This window comes from Scyliorhinus torazame, chromosome 14 (assembly GCF_047496885.1).
Source record: "Scyliorhinus torazame isolate Kashiwa2021f chromosome 14, sScyTor2.1, whole genome shotgun sequence".
NCBI classification, from domain to species: domain Eukaryota; kingdom Metazoa; phylum Chordata; class Chondrichthyes; order Carcharhiniformes; family Scyliorhinidae; genus Scyliorhinus; species Scyliorhinus torazame.
This window is the reverse complement of record NC_092720.1, coordinates 100292533-100313900: the sequence shown is the minus strand read 5'-3', so window position 1 is coordinate 100313900 and position 21368 is coordinate 100292533. Positions and strand designations below refer to the sequence as shown.

Sequence of the window (21368 nt, the reverse complement as noted above, 5' to 3'; positions counted from 1 at the left end):
AAGAGTGGGTGAATTTATACCTCTAGCCACAAGCCAGGGTGACCTGAAGGGTCAGATTGCCTCAGTGCATGTCTCTGAGTGGGATCAGCTCTAGGAATTGCAGTGTGTCAAAACACCTTTGCCATGTTGGCAGCTGATGTAAGTGTATGATGCAACAAATGCTCTAACTGGCTGAAAACCTTTACATTGCAATTTTCAGAAATTGAAAGCGAGATAAATAATGTGCTCTTTTTTTAAATTAAGGAAGTATATTCAAGTATATTTTATGAACAAAAGGAAAGAAGTAGCATTTTTGACAACCCCTGGATGTCTTTAAAGCAAACATAAGACTTTTAAAGGATTGGTGTAATGTAGAAAATGTAACAACCAAATTCAAACAGCAACACAATCATTTTTTTTTGCTATGTTGATTGAGAGTTAATTATTAGCTGGGGCACTCTAAGAACACACCTTGATCTTGTTCAAATAGTTCTGTGGGAAAATTTGTATCAAATGTCCGATGTGGCTTCAGTTTAAAGACATCCAAAATAAGGCCACATCTGACAGTTCAACATTCCCTCAGTATTGCACTGCAGTGGTGGCAGTTCCACATTCCCTCAGTATTGCACTAGAGTGGTGACAGTTCCACATTCCCTCAGTATTGCACTGGAGTGGTGACAGTTCCACATTCCCACAGTATTGCACTGGAGTGGTGACAGTTCCACATTCCTTCAGTATTGCACTGGAGTGGTGACAGTTCCATATTCCCTCAGTATTGCACTGGTCTGGTGACAGTTCCACATTCCCTCAGTATTGCACTGGTGTGGTAGCCTGGAATGAAAGATATGTTTACATAAATATTTCCATTGTAAACATCAGCAGAGATTGCAGTAACAATACCTTGTCGTTATATAGTGCCTTTAATGAAAGAAATTTCCCAAGGTATTTTACAGGGTGTAAACGGACCGATATTGACACCAAATGTTTAAAAATGAGACATTGGAAGGGAAGACTAAACGCTTATTCACGGAAGTAAGTTTTATGTAGGGCCGTGATAGCTGAAAGTTCTGCTGCTTGTGGGTAGCACGGTATCACAGTGGTTAGCACAGTTGCTTCACAGCTCCAGGATCCCAGGTTCGATTCACAACTAGGGTCACTGTGCAAAGTCTCTCCTCGTGTCTGCGTGGGTTTCATCCGGGTGCTCCGGTTTCCTCCCACGTTCCAAAAATGTGCCGGTTAGGTGGATTGGCCATGATAAATTGCCCTTAGTATTCAAAAAGATTGGGTGTGGTTACTGGGTTGGGTGTTACGGGGATAGGGTGGAGGCATGGGCTTAAGTGGGGTGCTCTTTCCAAGGGCCAGTGCAGACTCAATGGGCCGAATAGCCGCCTCCTGCACTGTAGATTCTATGATTCAATCAAGAGGCTGCTTTTTGAGGAAGGCGGAGTTCTTGGAGGTTTGTAGGATGGAAGAGGATACAGAGATGGACGGGACAAGGCCACGGCGGTGTTTTGAAAGTAAGAATGAGAAGTTTAAATGTGAGGCATGGGTGGATTGGGAACGAATGAAAGTCAGAAAACACACGGATGATGAGGTTGGATATGGGTTAGGATACTCAAAAAATGATGCAGGACATGCAAAGGAATTCCAATTCAAATATGGGTGGGATTCTCCGGCGCCCGGGGGCTTCCCGACGGCATGGGGCTGCCCCACAATTGGAAACCTCATTGACCAGCTGGCGTAATGGAGAATCCCGCCGATGGGTCGAGGCTGAAAAGTGGCGTGGCGGGGCGGAGAATCCAGTCCTATGTTTCTGTGAGTTTACACGTTCTTTGTTTGTAAACCAAGAAGCCACTGTTTAATTCCAGGGCTCTAAACTGGTTATCCGTATGTACACTGGATTTATGCTCAGATCGGGTTCTATAATGTGGATTCTGTATTTTGAGTGCATATGGGTGGATTCATTAGAGCTGCCTTGCTTATAGTGGTTGACAATTCAAAATAGCTGTACTCTTTACAATAATTTGTCATTTCAATTCCCACAACAGACTGGTGGTGACCATTGAGATTCACAGAATCTGTAAAGTACAGTAGAGAGATATGGATTTGAAGCCAAATTAAACAATGAGCGGGAAGTCATAAGCCAATGTTAACTGAGCTGGGAAGATTAAAATTCCACACGTTTTTGATCTTTGATTTATTTTAATTAGAGAATTTAGCGGAGTAATCTGCTTTCTTTTAGGATTGCTCAGACAGCACTGAGTCATGCAACACATTCCGCAATATTTAAAAAACAAAGCAATGTAGTCAAGTGCCCTAACGCTATTTCAGCCGCATTAGCAGAGCCGACTTGTTTAAACCGATGAGCAGACCAGGTACCTTTTGGAAGAAAATGATGAACTTCCCCAGTTAGTCAAGACAACAAGTCACTGAACCTCGGATTTGAGGAGATCCTAGTATCGATTCTTTCTTTGTGTTATGTTAGCTGATCTTAGTGTGGGTCGGAATAGAGATGCTAAAATTGATGTCTGCTCCTCTGAGCTACAAAGGAGACAATTAACTAGAGGTGTTTTTTCTGATTGCTATCCAATCCAAAAGAAAGAATATGCACATATAATCAAGCTGAGCTGCAGTTTTGTGACAGGGCTTTTATCTGGATCTGTGTGCAGTTAAGATCATCCCTCTCGCAACTTGCATTTCCCACCTGTTTTTTTGTCATCTGCAAACTTGGCTGTAGTACATTAATTTCCTTCCTCCAAGTCATTAATATTTATTTGTAAACAGATGCAGTCCCCTTGGAATTCCACTGGTTACAGATTGCCAAACTGAAAAAGAACCCCTTATTCTCACTCGTTGTTTCCTGCCCATTGCCCAACTCTCTGTCCATGCCAATATACTACCTCCAACACCACTTAACATATGACTTAACCTTTTGTGAGGTACCTTGTTGAATGCCTTCTAGAAGTCCAAGTACAACACATCTACTGGTTCCCCTCTATCCATTCTGGTTGAGACTTCCTCGAAAAATTCTACTAAATTTGTCAGGCACGATTTCCCTTTCATGAAGCCATGCTGACTCTTAGATTATGATTTTCCAAATATGCTGCTATTACTTCCTTAATAATTGCTTCCAACATTTTCCCTACAATAGATGTTGGGCTAATCAGTCTATAGTTACCTGCTTTTTTGAATAGAGGCGTAATCTTTGCAGTTTTCCAATCCTCCGGTACTACTCCAGAATCCAAGGATTTCTGGAAAATTACAACCAATGCACCCACTACCTCTGTAGCTACTTCTTTTAGGATCCCAGGATGCAGGCAATCTGGATGAGGGGATTTATCTGCTTTAGCCCTATTTGTTTGTCTAATACTACTTCCTAGTGATGGTGATGATATTTAATTGTTCCCCCATACCAATCTCAGTTTTAAAATTAATAATTGATACAGCATCAATTGCCATTTTAAAAATTGAGTTCCAAACTTTTATCACACTGTGCATAAAGAAGTGTTTCCTAATTTCACTCCTGAATGGTTCAGCTGTAATTATTTTAACTACGCCCGCTAGTCCCAGACTGCCCAATGAGAAGAAATAGATTTTCCTAATCTACCTGTAATAACCCTCACGAGATCCATGGGGTCACCTCAATTGATCTCCCTGAGGTACTCGTGGAATATCAGCTCCCCTGCTAGTGGGCAGAGGCCCACCCAGCTGGGGCTCATAACTTCGCCTTTTAAAAGCCGGCCCATACTGGGACCAGCATGATTACCAGTCCTGGTTGGAACCTTTGACCTGTAAGCTGTGTTGCGGTCTTCATTTTCTGTTGTTTTATTTAATGCTGTTTAACTTAACTTGGGTCTCCTGAGCTTTTAAACTGGTGATGAGGTAAACAACTGCTGTGATTCTGGAAGTTCGTGATGGTAATTAAATTCCCCAACATGGGAGCGAGGTCAGCAGGATTTTGAAAATGCTGCTTTTCAACATTCAGCGTAATCAAGAGCCTCACTTACCTCGCGGTCCCAGACTCAAGAACCTTTAGCGTGCTTGTGGAACTAGTCGCGAATCATTATGACCCTAAGTCATCGGTAATAATGCAGAGGTATCGGTTCAGTAAGTCTGGAAGAACCCCTGGGGAATCGATTATAGAATTTCTGACACACTTCGTAAGTTAGCTGAACTTTGTGGCTTTGGCCCATCCCTTCCTGAGAAGTTAAGAGGTCATTTGGTGTGTGGCATTAACAATATGATGATAATCTTTATTGTCACAAGTAGGCTTACATTAACACTGCAAGTAAGTTACTGTGAAAAGCCCCTGGTTGCCACATTCCGGCGCCTGTTTGTGTACATGGAGGGAGAATTCAGAATGTCCAAATTACCTAACAAGCACGACGTGTGAGAGGAAACCGGACCACCCGGAGGAAACCCACACAGACACAGGGAGAACGTGCAGACTCCACACAGTGTCCCAAGCCGGGAATCGAACCTGAGACCGTGGAGCTGTGAAGCAACAATGCTACCCACTGTGCTACTGTGCTCCTATGGCGATTGAAAGGAAGCTGTTGCGGAGCCAACCTTAGACCTGAAAAGGGTCATAGAGCTGCCACTCTCCCACGAGAATGTGGAAAAGGAGGTCCAGGATTCCATGGATTACATCATACACAGCATTGTGGAAACATAGAAACAGAAAATAGAAGCAGGAGGAGGCTAGATATGGGCACGGAATCCCCAGTGGTCTCGGAAGAATGTTGCAATCAGAGACAGGCCTCCGACAGAGGCCCATCAGTGTTCTGCATGGAAAAGGTGCTCCTCGACATGATACATGCCTCCCGATCCAGCCCCACAGTTATTAGAAGCACAGCTACGACTGAAACAACGAAGGAGACCCCCTATAAAATCTGTTGCAGGGGAACCTTCGGACTTTGGGGGGGTGGGGGATGTAATAACCCTCACAAGACCCACTGGGACTCCTCAATTGAACTCACTGTGGAACTCGTGGAATAAGAACTCCCCCCCCAGTAATGGGCGGAGGCCTGTTCAGCTGGGCCTCGTAAATTCACCTTATAAAAGCCGGTCCGGTCTGGGTCCCGTGTCTTCGGTACCTTTGAGCTGCAAGCCATATTGCGGCCTTTACTTCATGTTGATTTATTAAATTCTGTTTAACTTATCTCCTCGGGCCCCCTTACCTTTTATTCTACCCTATCTCTTCCACATGATATCTCAAAAACTTCAATCAAATCACCCTAGCACAGGGCTAAATCGCTGGCTTTGAAAGCAGACCAAGGCAGGCTAGCAGCACGGTTCAATTCCCGTACCAGCCTCCCAGAACAGGCGCTGGAACGTGGCGACTAGGGGCTTTTCACAGTAACTTCATTTGAAGCCTACTTGTGACAATAAGCGATTTTCATTTCATTTTCCTTTAAATTTCAGGAAATTCAACCCTGGTTTGTTTATTCTCTCCTTGTGGCTTAACACTTGGAATCCAAGTATCATTCTAGTAAATTTATGCAGTCCTTTCTAGGGTGTAGTGCCCAGAATTACACACAGCACTCCTGGGGCGAGATTCTCCGACCCCCCGCCGGGTCGGAGAATCGCCGGGGGCTGGCGTGAATCCCGCCCCCGCCGGTTGCCGAATTCTCCGGCACCGGATATTCGGCGGGGGCGGGAATCGCGCCGTGCCGGTTGGCGGCCCCCCCCCCGCGATTCTCCGGCCCGGATGGGCCGAAGTCCCGCCGCTAAAATGCCTGTCCCGCCGGCGTAGATTAAACCACCTACATTACCGGCGGGACAAGGTGGCGGGTCGATCTGGCCCCAGGGGGTGCCCCTCGGTGGCCTGGCCCGCGGTCGGGGCCCACCGATCCTCGGGCGGGCCTGTGCCGTGGGGGCACTCTTTCCCTTCCCCCTTCGCCACGGTCTCCACCATGGCGGAGGCGGAAGAGACTCCCTCCACTGCGCATGCGCGGGAATGCCGTCAGCGGCCGCTAACGCTCCCGCGCATGCGCTGCCCGGAGATGTCATTTCCGCGCCAGCTGGCGGGGCACCAAAGGCCTTTTCCGCCAGCTGGCAGGGCGGAAATTCATCCGGCGCGGGCCTAGCCCCTTAAGGTTGGGGCTCGGCCCCCCAAAATGCAGAGCATCCCGCACCTTTGGGGCGGCGCGATGCCCGACTGATTTGTGCCGTTTTGGGCGCCAGTCGGCGGACATCGCGCCGATACCAGAGAATTTCGCCCCAGGTTTGGTCTAACCACTATTAGCTCACTTGGCTAGACAGCTGGTTCATGATGCAGAGCAAAGCCAGCAGTATAAGTCCAATTCCCGTACCGGCTGAGGTTGTTCATGAAGGCCCTGCCTTCTCACCCTTGCCACTCGCCTAAGGTGTGGTGATCCTCAGGCTAAATCACCACCAGTCAGCTCTTTCCCTCAAAAGGGGAAAGCAGCCTATGGTCACCTGAGACTGGCAACTTTACCTTTAACCAATGTTTTCTATAACTGCAGCATGACCTCAACACACTTGCATTCTCTTCCTCTAGATATAAAGGCATTCATTTTTCCTGGTCATTTTGGGAACTTCTAAGACCAGTATGTCCAGGAATATGGAAACTTGTGAGAAAGTTTAAAAGATATTTATTTCACTATTTACAGATACTCCAGTTAGTCAGAAGGCACTGGGGTAAATATAAGGTTGTGTCCGTCCACCTCTCCTTCACTCTTATTACATAGAATTCCAATGTGTCAGACCGTTCCCTATTAACTCTGATAATATGGAAATCCAAAATATGAGTGCACTTCTTATTCATTTCCATAATATAAGTCATAGTATTTTTAAGTAAAATAAAGGAGATAGAATTTTTAAAATATCTGACAACATGATTTTGTCGGCAGTTTGCACAAAAGATGTATGTATCATGATCATCAATTGTCAAGTGTTCCGAATAGGTGTTACGCTGATCTATCCAATTCTAACAACTAAGATTATTCAAAATCTGCTTTTTCCTATCTTTAAAAACACCTGATCTATGACTGAAAATAAATAATTACTTCTTTATAGCACCTTATATAGCATAACCTCGCAGAATTGATTTGCAGCCAGTTAATTACCTTTGAAGCTACTTTATGTTTTGCAGCAATGGCGGTCATCAGTTTGCAGACTTCAGGGCCCCAGACACAGCAGTATGCTGAATGACGAGGTGATCTGTTTTGGGGGTTGTTGATTAAGGGGTAGATGATGGGGAGGATGGTAGGAAAACTTCCTTTCTCTTTGAACAATGTCACAGGATCTAATTTCCACATGAACAGTTTAACAATTGATCAGTTCACCTCACAGAAGCAGATGTTGAACTGCACTGATTTACTACTGATTATTCGCTCCCAGGGACTGTGGGCTGACAATGCTGTAGTCCAATACTGAAATCCTTATTGTGGTGAGCTACCTGTGGATTCCCACTGTGTGCAGCTTGCTGGCTTCACGTAAGTGAGGCCTGAGGCCCAGTATTGGATAAACCTTGTGGGCCCGACCATACCAGCATAGGGATTGCTCCTTGCAACAGTTTGTAAAGCCTGGTCCACAGTTTCGTACATGAAGAAATGATAATAATAAAAATAATCTTTATTACTGTCACAAGTAGGCTTACATTAACCCTGCAATGAAGTTACTTGAAAATCATACTGGAATAACCATATACAGCAAGAGAAATTTCAAACTCCAAAGAATATGTGTCATAATTATGCAGTTACAAGTGATTTTCATCAAAAAACGTGATTGTGAATTGTTTATAAATAAGTTTCATTACTAAAATTACACAGAAGCTTGAAGTTGGGAGGGCTCGATTTGATGCTTCGCTTTATAGTTTTTAATCAAAGTATTTCCATGACCTATGAAGCAATTATATAAGATGCAACAATTTTGGTATATTTTCAAAGTAACTACAATCTCCTGGACATTATACTTTAGAATATATGCTTTAGACAAATGAGATGTTTTCAGAAAGTAGTGCTCAGTAAATTGGGATATTGTGTACAAAATGTGAATACAGGTGAGAAAGGACGATGAACAATATCAGCAAAGCTTTCAATTTGCTGTCAATTCAACACAATTTGAATTCTAAGTATTATTCTTCAAATCAAAAAAAAAGGCTTCTGGTGACGTGTAAGCTAAATAATAGTATTGCTGTTAGTCAGAAATATACCAGGAGATATAGGGCGTGATTTAATAGAAATGTTTCTAAGTGCGGTAGCGAGCGGGAACTGCTGCGAGTTTCCCGACACTCGACCCGGCGAGGCCGACACTGGTATCAAACATTAATTGGTCCACATAACGAGGCCCAACCGGCTTCACGCCGCAAATGATGGTCCCGCCGGCAGATTTGCTGGGAACGCACCCACCACCTTCCCACCAACAAGGGGGAGCAGCACTTAAACCGATCTTGTACAGCAAACCCTGCACAGTGCGCAGCTATGCCACCGAGGAGACTAGCCCCACGTTTCGGGGATGCCAGCCTGGCCAGATTGTTGGACACGGGCGAGTGCAGATGGGATGCGCTGTTCCCCTGAGGGGCTCGGAGGGTCAGCCACAGGGCAAAGTGTTGCCTGGAAATAAGTGGCAGCGGCCGTCAACTCGGGGAGCATCACCAGGAGGACCGGCACCCAATGCAGCAAGAAGATCAATGACTTCCCGGTACCGGGTCCCCTGGCATCGGCCCCATCCACCAACCCCGCTGCCTCGATGACTATGCGCCTAGCACCGCCCCCGCCCAGCACTATACCGTACTCAGGCCCACCGATGTCTAGCAGTGCTGCGCAAGTCACCCCCAACCCCCGCAAACGATGAACGATGCATGCGGTTCACAAAGCCCTCTCTGTGTCCTGCAGCAGGTTTGCCCTCAACAGATGGGAGAGGGCCCAGACAGGTGGCGGGGTGCCAGATATCAGAGTCCTCACCCGCTATGAGGAACAGGAACTGGAGGTCGCGGGGGTGGCCGAGGACAGATCGGTCACTGATGCAGAGATTGGCGTAGAGCGCAGAGATGAGGATCCACTGCCCGCCACCCAAATGTAACACTGCTGTTCATAGACTACAGTTCCGCCTTCAACACCATTATCCCAACAAGACTAATAACTAAACTCCGCAATCTTGGACTTCACCCCTCCCTGTGCAGCTGGATCCTCGACTTCCTCACCAACAGACCGCAATCTGTCAGGATAGGCAACAGCCACAATAGTCCCTCCTCCACAATAGTCCTCAACACCGGAGCCCCGCAAGGATGTGTGCTCAGTCCTCTACTGTACTCCCTATACACCCATGACTGTGTGGCAACATTTAACTCCAACTCAGTCTATAAGTTTGCGGATGATACGACTGTGATGGGCCACATCTCAAACAACGACAAATCAGACTACAGGAGGGAGATAAATCACTTGGTTTCATGGTGCACCGAAAACAACCTCTCTCTAAATGTTGGAAAGACCAAGGAACTGATCATCGACTTCAGGAAGCGCAGCACGACACACACTCCCATCTGCATCAATGGATCCGAAGTGGAGATGGTCGATAACTTTAGGTTCCTGGGGGTCACCATCACCAACAGTCTGTCCTGGTCCACTCGCGTTGATGCAACAATCAAGAAAACCCAACAACGTCTCTACTTCCTGCGGAATCTAAAGAAATTTGGCATGTCTGCATTGACTCTCACAAACGTCTGCAGATGTGCGATAGAGAGCATCCTATTCGGCTGCATCACAGCCTGGTATGGCAACTGCTCAGTCCAAGATCGCAAGAAACTGCAGACTGTGGTGAACTCAGCCCAACGCATCACACAAACATGCCTCCCCCACATTGATTCTGTATACATCTCTCGCTGCCTCAGGAAGGCAGACATCATTATCAGAGACCCCTCCCACCCAGGCAGTGCCTTCTTCCAGACCCTTCCATCAGGCAGAAGGTATAGAAGTCTGAAGACTCGCACATCCAGACATAGGAACAGCTTCTACCCTGCAGCTACAAGACTCCTCAACGACTCCCCCTTGGACTGCTCTGTTCCCTGTAAGAACACTATTCACGATGCCCTATGCTGCTCTTGCTCATGTATTTGCTTTGTTTGCTTTGTTTGGCCCCTTGTTCCACACTGCAACCAATCACTGTTTTGTCGATGTACCATTTGTTCCCTGTTGATTATTCTTGTGTCTACTATGTACGTACTGTGTACGTTCCTCGGCTGCAGAAAAATACTTTTCACTGTACTTCGGTACATGTGACAATAAATCAAACCAAACCCTCATCGCTGCCGACTGTCCTCCAGCTGGTCTTGTGGGTCCTCCCAGGCTCGTCTTCCAGCCGCTACTAGTCGACTGCCTCCTCGTCTTCCTTCTCGGAGGTGACCCCATGTCCCTCCCCCTCCACCACCAGCACGTTGCCCCGCTGCTGTGCCAGGCAGACAAAAATAGAAAATAGGAGCAGTAGGAGGTCATTTGGTCCTTTGAGCCTGTTCTGCCATTCATTATGACCGCAGCTGATCATCCAATTGAATAGCCTAATCCTGCTTTCCCCCCCATATCCTTTGATCCCCTTCACCCGAAGTGCTATATCTAACTGCTTTTTGAAAACAGACACTGTTTTGGCCTCAACTACTTCCAGTGGTAGCATTCCTCAGGTTCACCACTGATGCCCCGCACACAAGGTGAGATGCGTGCCATCGCGACTAGGGGCTTTTCACAGTAACTTCATTGCAGTGTTAATGTAAGCCTACTTGTGACAATAAAGATTATTATTATTATTGCCTGCTGGACCTGGGGCATCCCGGCAGAGAAACTTGGGTCTGGTCCATGTCAAAGTTTATACAGTTTGCTGCCCAGACAAACAGGGTATCTATGACTTCACGGATGCACTTGTGGGCTGCAGCTTGTGAGATCATAGAGTCATAGATGTTTACAGCATGGAAACAGGCCCTTTGGCCCAGCTTGTCCATGCCGCCCAGTTTCTAACACTAACACTTGCCCGCATTTGCCCCATATCCCTCTATACCCACCCTGCCCATGTAACTGTCTTTTAACTGTTTTTTAAAGGAAAAAATTGTACCCGCTTATAACTCAGACCATCAAGTCCTGGTAGCATCCTCGTAAATCTCACAACTTCAACAAGACGTCCCAACTCCTATATTCAATATTCTGACCAATAAAACCTAGCATACTGAATGCCTTCTTCACCACCCTGTCCACCTGCGACTCCACCTTCAAGGAGCTATGAACCTGTACCCCGAGATCTCTTTGTTCATTAACTGAATAGGCCCTGCCCTAATTTGATCTACCAAAATGCATCAGCTCAAATTTATCCAAATTAAACTCTAGCGTGGAGATTCAGGGCTACCGTGACCTTGACAGCCAAGGGAGCGGGTATCCCTCCTCCACGTGGTGCCAAGTCTGCGAGGACATGGCACAGATGCCACACCGTTCCCTTGTTGAGGCGGAGCCTCCTGCGGCGCACGCTGTCCGTCACCTGTTCGAAAGACCAGCGGCGCCTGTAGACCTTGGGCCTTCGCCGACCTTCCCCTCTGGGTCCCTCCGTGGCCTGATGGCCGGGTCCTCAGGGTGTGGGGCAGCATCCTGAACATGGGCCACTGCCTTGAGTCTCTGTTGTCGCTGCATTCTCCGGCACCTGGCTGCCTTGCCTGCCAGCAGCACTGTGAGTGCAGCTTCAGCGGGATCCAAGATATGATCCAGCCCCTGTAATATCTGTAAGGAATTGAGACTGAAGTCCAGCGGTGTCTTCCACGCCGGGACACTCCATTCCCTCATCCCCGCCCCCCACTTCCCCCCGCTCACATCCTGCAGGGTGCCATGCCCATGCACCCCCAGCTACAGCCCGGGGCCCTGGTCACCGGATGCCAGACACTGTACCCCAGGCACCCATTCGTAACATTGCCTGGACCTCGGTCCCGGGGATATACTCAGGGAATCTGGTAGTAATAGCTTTGTTGAGAATTTGGAGGCAGTTTCGCCAGCACTTTGGGTTGGGGGCAAGGTCAAGGGGAAAGCCAATTCGGGGGAGATTTGAGCCAGGGAAGTGGGATGGAAACTTTCGGAGATGGGAGAGAAAGGAATTAGGACATGATAAGATCTGTTTCTTGGGGCTCGGTTTGCAGGATTGAAGGAGCTGGGAGCGAAGTATGGGCTGCAGCAGGGGAAAATATTTAGATACATGCAGGTTCGAGACTTTGCCAGGAAGGAGATACAGAGCTTCCCAGTAGAGCCGGCTTCCACATTGCTGGAGAAGGTGCTGGTTTACGGGGCTATTTTGGAGGAGGAGAAGGCGCCACTGGAAGGGATCGAGGCAAAGTGGGAGGAAGAGTTGGGAGAGGGTATGGAGGAGGAGTTCTGATGTGAGGTGCTCCGGAGGGTGAACGCCTCCACCTCGTGTGTGAGGTTGGAGCTGATACAGCTGAAGGTGGTGTATAGAGCGCACCTTACAAGGGCGAGGATGAGCCGGCTCTTTGAGGGGGTAGAAGATGGATATGAACATTGCGGAGGTGCCCTGTAAACCACGTTCATATGTTTTGGTCCTGTCTAAAGCTGGAGGATTACTGGAAGGAGGTTTTTAGGGTAATCTCTAAAATGGTGCACGTGAAACTGGACCCAGGCCCTTGGGACAATATTCGTGGAGTCGGACCAGCCGGAGTTTGAAACAGGTCCGGAGACAGATGTTGTAGCCTTCGCCTTGTTGATTGCCCGAAGGCGGATCCTGTTGGGGTGGAGATCAACCTCTCCACCCTGTGCCCTGACGGGGGGACTTGCTAGAATTCTTGACGCTTGAAAAGGTCAAATTTGAACTGAGGGGAAGGATGGAGGGGTTCTACAATTCATGGGCATTATTCATGATACACTTTCGAGGATTGGATTACAACGAACATTAGGGTGGTGGGTGGCTGGGAGGGTTGGGGGGAGGGGGGACTGTATGTATTAATGGTGACTATGGGTGATCCCTGATGCCTTTTTGTCATTTGTTTATGTAAACATGTGGGCTAATGTTTGGGGTTTGGTGGGAGGATGGGATCGTTGTTATTGATATGGGGATTGACATTGCATTTGTTACTGATTATTGTTTGTTGTTGGGTGTAAATTTGGGAGAAAATGTGAAAAAGGAGGAGAATAAAAATATTTTTAAAAAAACATTGCCTGGACCAGGCGCTGGTCCCCACACCCACCCTCTGGCCACGGAAATCACAGAATCATCGAATGCCTACAGTGCAGAAGGAAACCATTTGGCCCATTGAGTCTGCACTGGCCCTTGGAAAGAGAACCACATTGCTCCAACCTATCCCCATAACCCAGTAACCCCACCTAATCTTTTGGACACTTAAGAGGCAATTTATCATGGCCAATCCACCTAACTTGCACATCTTTGACTGTGGGAGGAAACCGGAGCACCCGGAGGAAACCCATGCAGACACGTGGAGAAAGTGCAAACTCCACACAGACTGTCATCCGAGGCCCGTTCTCCCCGTTCCGCGTGGGTTTCCTGTGGGTGCTCCAGTTTCCTCAGTTGTGCTGGTTAAGTGAATTGGCCATAATTAATGTGCAGGTAATGGGCTCGGGTGGGGGGTGTTGCTAACTTTTGGTTGGTTCAATTGGCTCTGTTTTATAACCTTTACTCTCGAGTCGCCAGGTATCTTTATGATACCGCCACGAGGTTCAAGTTCAAGTAATGATCAATAACTCAATACACCAATTAGTAAGATTCAAATCAAAGCACATTTATTATACACAGTAAATCGCTACTCATGCATAAATTCTACGTCTAAGCTACTTCTACAACTAACAGGCCTATACTTAGCTTCGGACTGGCCCACCAGGTCAGGGGAACAAATGGCCTTTCGTTCGGGTTCTGAGTCTGCGGGATTCAAAGTTGGTACGGACTGGTAGCTAGGAGCGCCTATCTCGTAGCGAGTATTGACTTAAGACTTACGGGCTCTTGGCGGCAGCTGAACCGGTCACTGTCAAGGGTTGGTTCGCGTTGCTGAGTGACCCGGTCAAGAAGAACGATTTGAACTTGGGGGCTTAACTTTATAGTCCCCTGGGGCTTCCCGCCTTTCGGGGCGGAGCCCGTACCTGTTTCCAAGTGATTGGACTTCGTTCCAATCGCTTGGTTCGATTTCTCCAATACTGGAGCGGTCCCCTGATCGATGGGCGGTCTTGAGGTTAACCTCTTTTGTGTTGGCTCCTGCTGGCGCCGAGGAGTCTGGCTTGGCCTTGTTTATCCCAAATGTTTCGATTGTTCCCGGGGATCGCTCATTAGTATGTAGATTGCTGCTACATTATTATGCAGATGGCTGCTTGTATCGATGCTGTCTGGGCTTTTGCAGAGTTTAATACACAGTAAACTTGCACCTGCTGGTTTCTGCCTGTGTTGGCTGAATTTCCCTGCAGCCTTTGCTGTTCTCCATTTTACGTCGGGAGTTGGCCAAGCCAGGTGGCTACAGGGGGGCGTCTTAGGTAGAGTGCTCTTTCGGAGAGTCAGTGCAGACCCGATGGGCTGAATGGCCTCCTTCTGCACTGTCGGAATTCGATGAATATCCTAATTTATATTTTTAAGCCTTATTTTCAGGTGGTCATTCACAGAAAAGTATCTTGACAATGCTCAGTATGTTTGGTCCTCTTGTTTAACAGTTCCGATAAACGCGTTTGAGAATCATTGGCTTCGTGTCTGATGTGTTGCAACGGTCTCATACTGAAGCGTGCATTATCTTGTCTTGCTGCTTTTAGTGGAAAATTATTGAGTAAAGGCTTGCTTGTCCAAACATGTTTTAGAGAATTAGAGGCGTCTAAATCTGACTGTAACAGATTAAATATATCAATAATTTCCTTTTGGTTTGATAAAGTTCTGGTAGTCTTTTAATAGTAACGCTTCATAATAATTGTATAGTCTTTAGGATTTTAAACTGAACATCATTTTCAAACTAAATTTGTGCAACTACGCCCATTTCAAAACAATGAAATAGAAAACCAGGGCTGTTTGATTGCTAGTTATTGTTCAGGGGTAACTGTAAGCTATTAATCAGCATCAAATACCTTTTTCAAAAAGCATGAAAGTTGCCATAGCAACAGAAGCTTCATTCTTCACGCTTTTGAGTTCTTCCCAGTGAAACCATTAGATTGCTGCATGTTGTAATTGACTTCTTCATTCCTCCTCGTGCCTGACTCAATTGTTGCATTTGCTTTCACAGGGGAGAGTGAGTTGGAGGACCAGTCATAATGGGAGTGTGAAAATGTGTGTGACAATGTTGTTTCGAAGCCGTTTTCTCTTCCTGCTGGCTGTAGCTGCCCTGCTGGCTGTCCTGAGTTTGAGCCTACAGTTCTGTAAGTACAGCTCCCACTGATTTACTTCTGATTAATAATGCCTAGCACTACCGATGCAAGACATTGAAATAAAAAGCACACTCTGAAACGAGCCTTCCTCTGCTGCTGGTGTCTGAAGCCATGCAGCACTCTCACTGACCTTTATTAGTTCCAATGGTGGAAGCAGTTTTTAGTGTAGTTTTAAAATATTTTTTGATCACAATTATATTTGACTTTTTCAAACAATTCTTTTTTTAAACTCTAAACCACTCTTTAAAAGTGTAAAATAGACACCTGAAAACAGCAGTTAAACTGTTTTAATGTCACGTTTGTACATGATTTCGCTATCATTTCCTGGAGCAGACTTTTCCTATGACAATCTAAACGTGTATGAGCATAGTGATGAGACCATATAGGATTGGGCAAACTCAGGATTAACAATTTATCTACTTACAGTAATCTTCTTTGTGGATAAATTGTAATCTACTGTTATTATGCTATTAAATTAATTTTGAAATGTTATTAATCTCAAATCAGGCTTTCGAGACTTCTAAAACGTTAATTATGTATGTGCAGGTTATTGGAAAGCCCAACATTTACTGCCCATCCCTAATTGCCCTTGAGAAGGTAGCCGGGGGGGGGGGGGGGGGGGGGGGGGTGAGCCGCCTTCTTGAAACACTGCATTTCATGTGGTGAAGGTACACCCATAGTCTTGTTAGGAAAGGAGATAAAGGACTTTGACCCAGCGACAGTGAAGGAACGGTCAGATAGTTCCACGTCAGGCGGCTAACTTGGAGAGGAAATTGCAGGGGGTTTGCATGCATCTGTTCCACTTGTCATTCTAGATGGTATATTTTGGGGGTTTGGAAACTGCTGTCAAAGGAGCCTTGGTGAGTTACTGCAGTCCATCTTGTAGATGGTGCATAATGATGCGTGCTTGTCTGGAGAGAGTGAATATTTAAGGTGCTGGTTGAGTGCCAATCCTGCTTTGACCTGGATAGTGTTGAGATTCTTGAGTATTGTTGGAGCATGCACTCATCTCAGTAACTCAGTATTATTCCATCACATTCCTGCCTTGTAGCTTGTAGATAGCGGACAGGCTTTCAGGAGTCAGGAGGCGAGTTATTAGCCTTTTCCCTATCCTTGTAGCTACAGTACTTTTGTGGTTGGCCTAGTTAATTTTAAGAACAATGGTGATACCCTCCCACCAATCCTCTGCCGTCTGCAGGATGTTAATGATGGGCAATGACAAGGCAAGTTGGTTCGATTCTCTCTTGTTGAAGATAATTATTTCTTGAAAATGATGTGGTGCCTTTCTTTCTTGTCACTTGTCAACGCAAGCCAGGATGTTGTTGCTTGCATGGACTGCATATTATCTGAGGAGAAGCGAATGGAACTGAAAACTGTGCAATTAATAAGAGACATTCTCACTTCTGATCTTGCGATGGAGGGAAAAGCATCGACAAAGTAGCTGAAGAATGTTGAGCCTAGAAAACTACCCTGAGGAACTCCAGCAGCGCTGCCCCATGGCTGAGATAGTTGGCCTCCAATAACCATGCTCCTTTTTGCTAAGCATGACCCTAACCAGTGGAGAGTTTCCCTCATATTCTCATTGACTTCAATTTTACTAGCGCTCCTTGATGCTTCACTTGGTCAACTGTTGCCTTGATGTCAAAGGCAGCCACTCTCACTTTACTTCTGGAATTTAGCTCTTTTGTCCAGTTTTGAACCAAGGCTGTAAAGAGGTCTGGATTTTTAAGTAAATGCCACCTGATAGCACACTCAGTGAAACCTTCCATCACTTTTTTGATGATTAATGATGGTACTTGCTGGATATGATTTGTCCTTTTTTAACGTACTTAGGCCATTTTTTGCAACAAATACATCAGAGTTATATCTTCCTAACATTTGCTCGTCCAATCCTGGCATATACAAGCTGTGTGTGGTTCCGTATACAGTGAGAGATTCTGCATGAATCAGTACGGTGAATACACCAGTGTCACATTCTTGATCAAAGATCTGGAATGGGAATCAATTTGAAAAATCCATTTACTGTATTTGGGTGTCGCTGGTTAGGCCAGCATTTATTGCCCATCTCTAATTGCCCTTCAGAAGGTGGTGGCGAGTTGCCTTCTTGAACCGCTGCAGCCCCTGAGGTGTAGGTACACCCACTGTGCTGTTAGGAAGGGAGATCCAGGATTTTACCCTAGCGACAATGAAGGAACGGTGATATATTTCCAAGTCGGGGTCGTGAGTGAGTTGGCGGAGAACCTCCAGGTGGTGAGGTTCCTGGTTTCTGCTGCTTTTGTCCTTCTAGATGGTAGTGGTTGTGGGTTTTGAAGGTGCCGCCTAAGGAACCTTGGTGAGTTCCTGCAGTGCATTTGGAGATGGTACACATGGCTGCCACTGTTCGTATGTGGTGGACGGATTGAATGCTTGTGGAAGGGGTAGCAATTTGTCCTGGTTCGTGTCGCGCGTCTAGAGTGTTATTGGAGCTGCACTCAGCCAGTCGTGTGGAGAATATTTCATTACACTCCTGACCTGTGCCTTATAGATGGTGGGCGGTCTTTGGGGGTCAGGATGTGAGATACTTGCCATCGGATTCCTAGCCTTTGACCTGCTCTGGTAGCCACAGTATTAATATCCAACTCAGTCTCTGACCAATGGTAACTCCCAGGATGTTGATTGTGCAGGATTGAGCGATGGTAATGCCATTAAATGTCAAGGGCAATGGTTAGATCATCTCCTGTGGAATATAGTAATTGCCTGGCACTTGTGTGACGTGAATGTAACTTGCCACTTGTCAGCCCAAGCCTGGATATTGTCCAGGTCTTGCTGCATTTGGAGATGGAGATAACAGCAAAGGAGGGAGAAAGTTAACCTGGTCATTGTCTATAAAATATGAAATGGACTGCTGGGAACTGACAGGCAATGATAAAACACATGCTAGGGTAGTCATCCACTCAACCTACAAAGTCCATTTGTTTCCACAACAGTGTATCCACAATCTTTCTTCCCAAGGCCAATCCTACAATGGAACAGTCTGCCAAAGGAAATAGTCACAGCCCCATCACTGGAAATCTTCAAGTCATATCTTTAGATTTTTGCATTTGAAAGATTTTGTTATCAGGACTACCATCTCAGCAGGTCAGGCCTGGTTTAGTTAGAACGTTGCCTGTATAAATGTTGGCAGCATACCGATATTAGTTTGTGATGTTGATTCTGCTGAAGCAGAAGCTGAAGTGTCATAATCACCAATCCTTTTCGGAACCATGCGCTGGTGCTAAAGATAGAAAGAATAAGAGGGTTGGTGCGTGCCTGCAGGACTGGTACAGGATGAAAGAGTTCACATTCGCAGGGTACTGGCGTGAGTTCTCCAACAAGGGAAGGCTACAATCAAAAGAATGGCCTTCACCTGAACCAAAACAGAACCATATTGTGCAGAGGGTATAAGAACAGTGGAATAGCATTTAAATTAATGTGGCGTGGTGTATGTATAATCAAATTTTAAGACTGTCAAAGTAGGATGGAAAAAACTCTTAGAGTGCAGGCACAGCTGAAATAAGTAATGAAATAATATTATCTGAGGAGAAAAAGAAAGCAGGAGGCAGTGAGTTATAGGATGTAATATCATGGTTAAAGAAGGAACAAGAGATATTAAAAATTCAATGAGAATACCAGTAAAATGAATACAGGCCTATGTTTCAATGGTTTGGAGTCAGGATTCAGCGGTACGCACGTACACAAAGCATTCAAAATAAAATTGGAAAGTTTGAACTATCAATTACCATGGAGGAACATGATGCAGTAGCTTTAATGTGGCTTAGATTATGATCAGACTGGGAACTTAATATTCTAGTTCTAAGATTTCTTGAAGAGATAGGATGGGGTAATGCTACTGAAGAATTTCCACGCAGTGTTGGAAATCCGGGTTTACAAAACCCCCAAATGTTTCATGGAGTTCAACCAACCTACAACTTGTAATAGATTGTGGTGTGGGAAGCACACGGCGTACTCTCCAGGTGTGATACGGCACAAATGGCCAAGTGGTTTTTAAAACAAAACAAATGTTTATTCTATGAACTCAAGTTAACCCTTTTAAAACAAACATTGAATATCTTAACACCCATTACTTCAAATATAACCCCGAAAGATCACAACACTAAATAATCCTTCAAGCTGTTCCTTTAAACACCCAAAAGACTTCAAATCTTCAAAAATAGGAGCACATTAGGTTACATTCAATACATTTATAGTCTTTTAATTGCAGAAATCAACAGACCAGCTTTGTGTTTCTTCATGCAGCTCACAGCAAAACACACAGACATTCCCAGCTGCCTTCTCAAACTGAAACTCAAAAGCAGAAGTGAGCTCCGCTCCCCCCCACTCTCTGACATCACTTCAGTAATATGATCAGCTCCATTTCTTAAAGGTACATTGCTTAAATATCCATTTCTTAAAGTTTCTCTCACATGACAGAATGTACCAAGGGCAACAATATTTAATGGCTGTAACTATTCTAAAATAGAATGGAGTGCATATGGCCAAAGTGGGAAATGCTTTTTAAAATATGTCCAGGCCTACTTTCCAGATGAGGACATTTCAGGTCAATATCATTTTGAGAAATTAAGCGAGGAAAATTGCTGAAAATAGGAGCATATCTGGGAAATAGCAGCCATAATATCATGTTCAATGTCAAATTAAAAAAGAATAACGAAGAGTGCTGGAATTGGAAAAGATAAAGGTCAATGAAACAAGAAGGGTTTTGGTCCAAATTAATTAGGTAGAAAAATGAACAACCAGGTAGCTGGATTAGCTGTGGAAAATCTTCAAATACATGAAGCATAGAATATGAAATAAATATATTCCCATAAGGTGTAAAGAGGATTTTGTGGATAAATTGATTAAAAACTGTACTGAAATGAAAAAGGGAGGCAAGTGACAAAGTTAGGGATACCAAAGATAATCTTCAGGTATAATATGAGGGTGAAAAATAAGATAAATAATGTTAAAAAGGAATACGAAAGGAAGTAGTAATTCATATTTAACAAATAAAAAATATAGTTAAAAGGCCATTTGGGGATAATTGAGGACACCTATGAAGGAAGATGATGGGTGGATTGAATCTGAGTGAAATGCATCCTTGACTGTTCAAAGAAGGATGATAGCAGAGACACTGGCCACATGTCTATTTAAATATGCAAACAAGGTAAAGCAACACCTTTGTTTCAGAAGGAAGAAAAGGATAAAGCCAAGTCACTATAGATTAGTTAGTCTGGTGTTGGTTATGGAAGAATTCATGGAATCCATAATTCACAATAGAACTCGCAAGCATTTAGAAATGCAGAGATAAATGAAGACAGCTGACATGAAATTGTTAAAGACAAGTCATATTTAACAAATTCAATAACCTTTTTCAAGAACTGAGCAACAATCTAGATAAAGGGAATGCATTAGATACAACATATTTTTGTAGATTTTCAGAAGATGTTTGATATAGACTCTCAGAAGATGCTCGTTAGAAAGATTTAGGCGCTTTGGTCTGACTTTTCAGGTTGGTGAGAGCTTGGTGCCTGTCATCTTGAGATTTGGCAGGAAACATCCCACCAACGCCACCAGACTCGTTGCCATTTCACGTTGAATTAAGCAGCCGGCAGGAAGCCCCACCATCCTGATTGGTTGACAGTTCTCTAGCCTATTCACAGTGTTGCAGTGGCTAGAAGAGGTACTGCAGTGCCATGCTGGAGAATAATGCCGGGATTTTCTGTTCCGATTTGCGTTCGGCAGGTTCGACGACGGAAAAGGAAAATATAACAAGAAGTGCAAAGTTCTGTTTTATGGCAGGATCCGATTGTCCCATCGCTCTTCAGTGACGGAGCATGTTTCCTGATGTTCAAAGTCAGGAAACCATTACAATAAATTAACATATTATTATCAGGCCTATACGCCAGAATCATGCCACTCCCTGTCAAAAATTCCATCCAGGGCACCATGATGGTAGAATGGCATAAAGCCCGACTGGCCTTTGAAGGCTTGCACTTCGCGAAACAAGCTTTCAGAGACCAGGGGAGC

At 45.3% G+C, this 21368-nt stretch overlaps 1 protein-coding gene and 1 long non-coding RNA gene across 6 annotated transcripts in view; one reads left to right on the top strand and one right to left on the bottom strand.

Moving 5' to 3' along the window:
* The window catches only part of pxylp1 (2-phosphoxylose phosphatase 1), a 266750-nt gene that overhangs the window by 1467 nt on the left and 243915 nt on the right, over positions 1–21368 (top strand). For 4 of the 5 annotated variants that reach the window (XM_072474551.1, XM_072474550.1, XM_072474547.1 and 1 more), the window contains exon 2: positions 15185–15317. In XM_072474551.1, the coding sequence (XP_072330652.1) occupies positions 15227–15317 (91 nt within the window). In that variant the 5' untranslated portion in view covers positions 15185–15226. Of the gene's footprint in view, positions 1–7120; positions 7160–15184; positions 15318–21368 lie in introns of those variants that run through there. The other variant, XM_072474549.1, reaches the window with a different exon arrangement.
* LOC140389910 (uncharacterized) lies at positions 227–19634 on the bottom strand. The gene is made up of 2 exons (XR_011934507.1): positions 19579–19634; positions 227–810 (listed from the first exon to the last, which is right to left on the bottom strand). It is a non-coding gene; the product is annotated as an uncharacterized lncRNA (long non-coding RNA).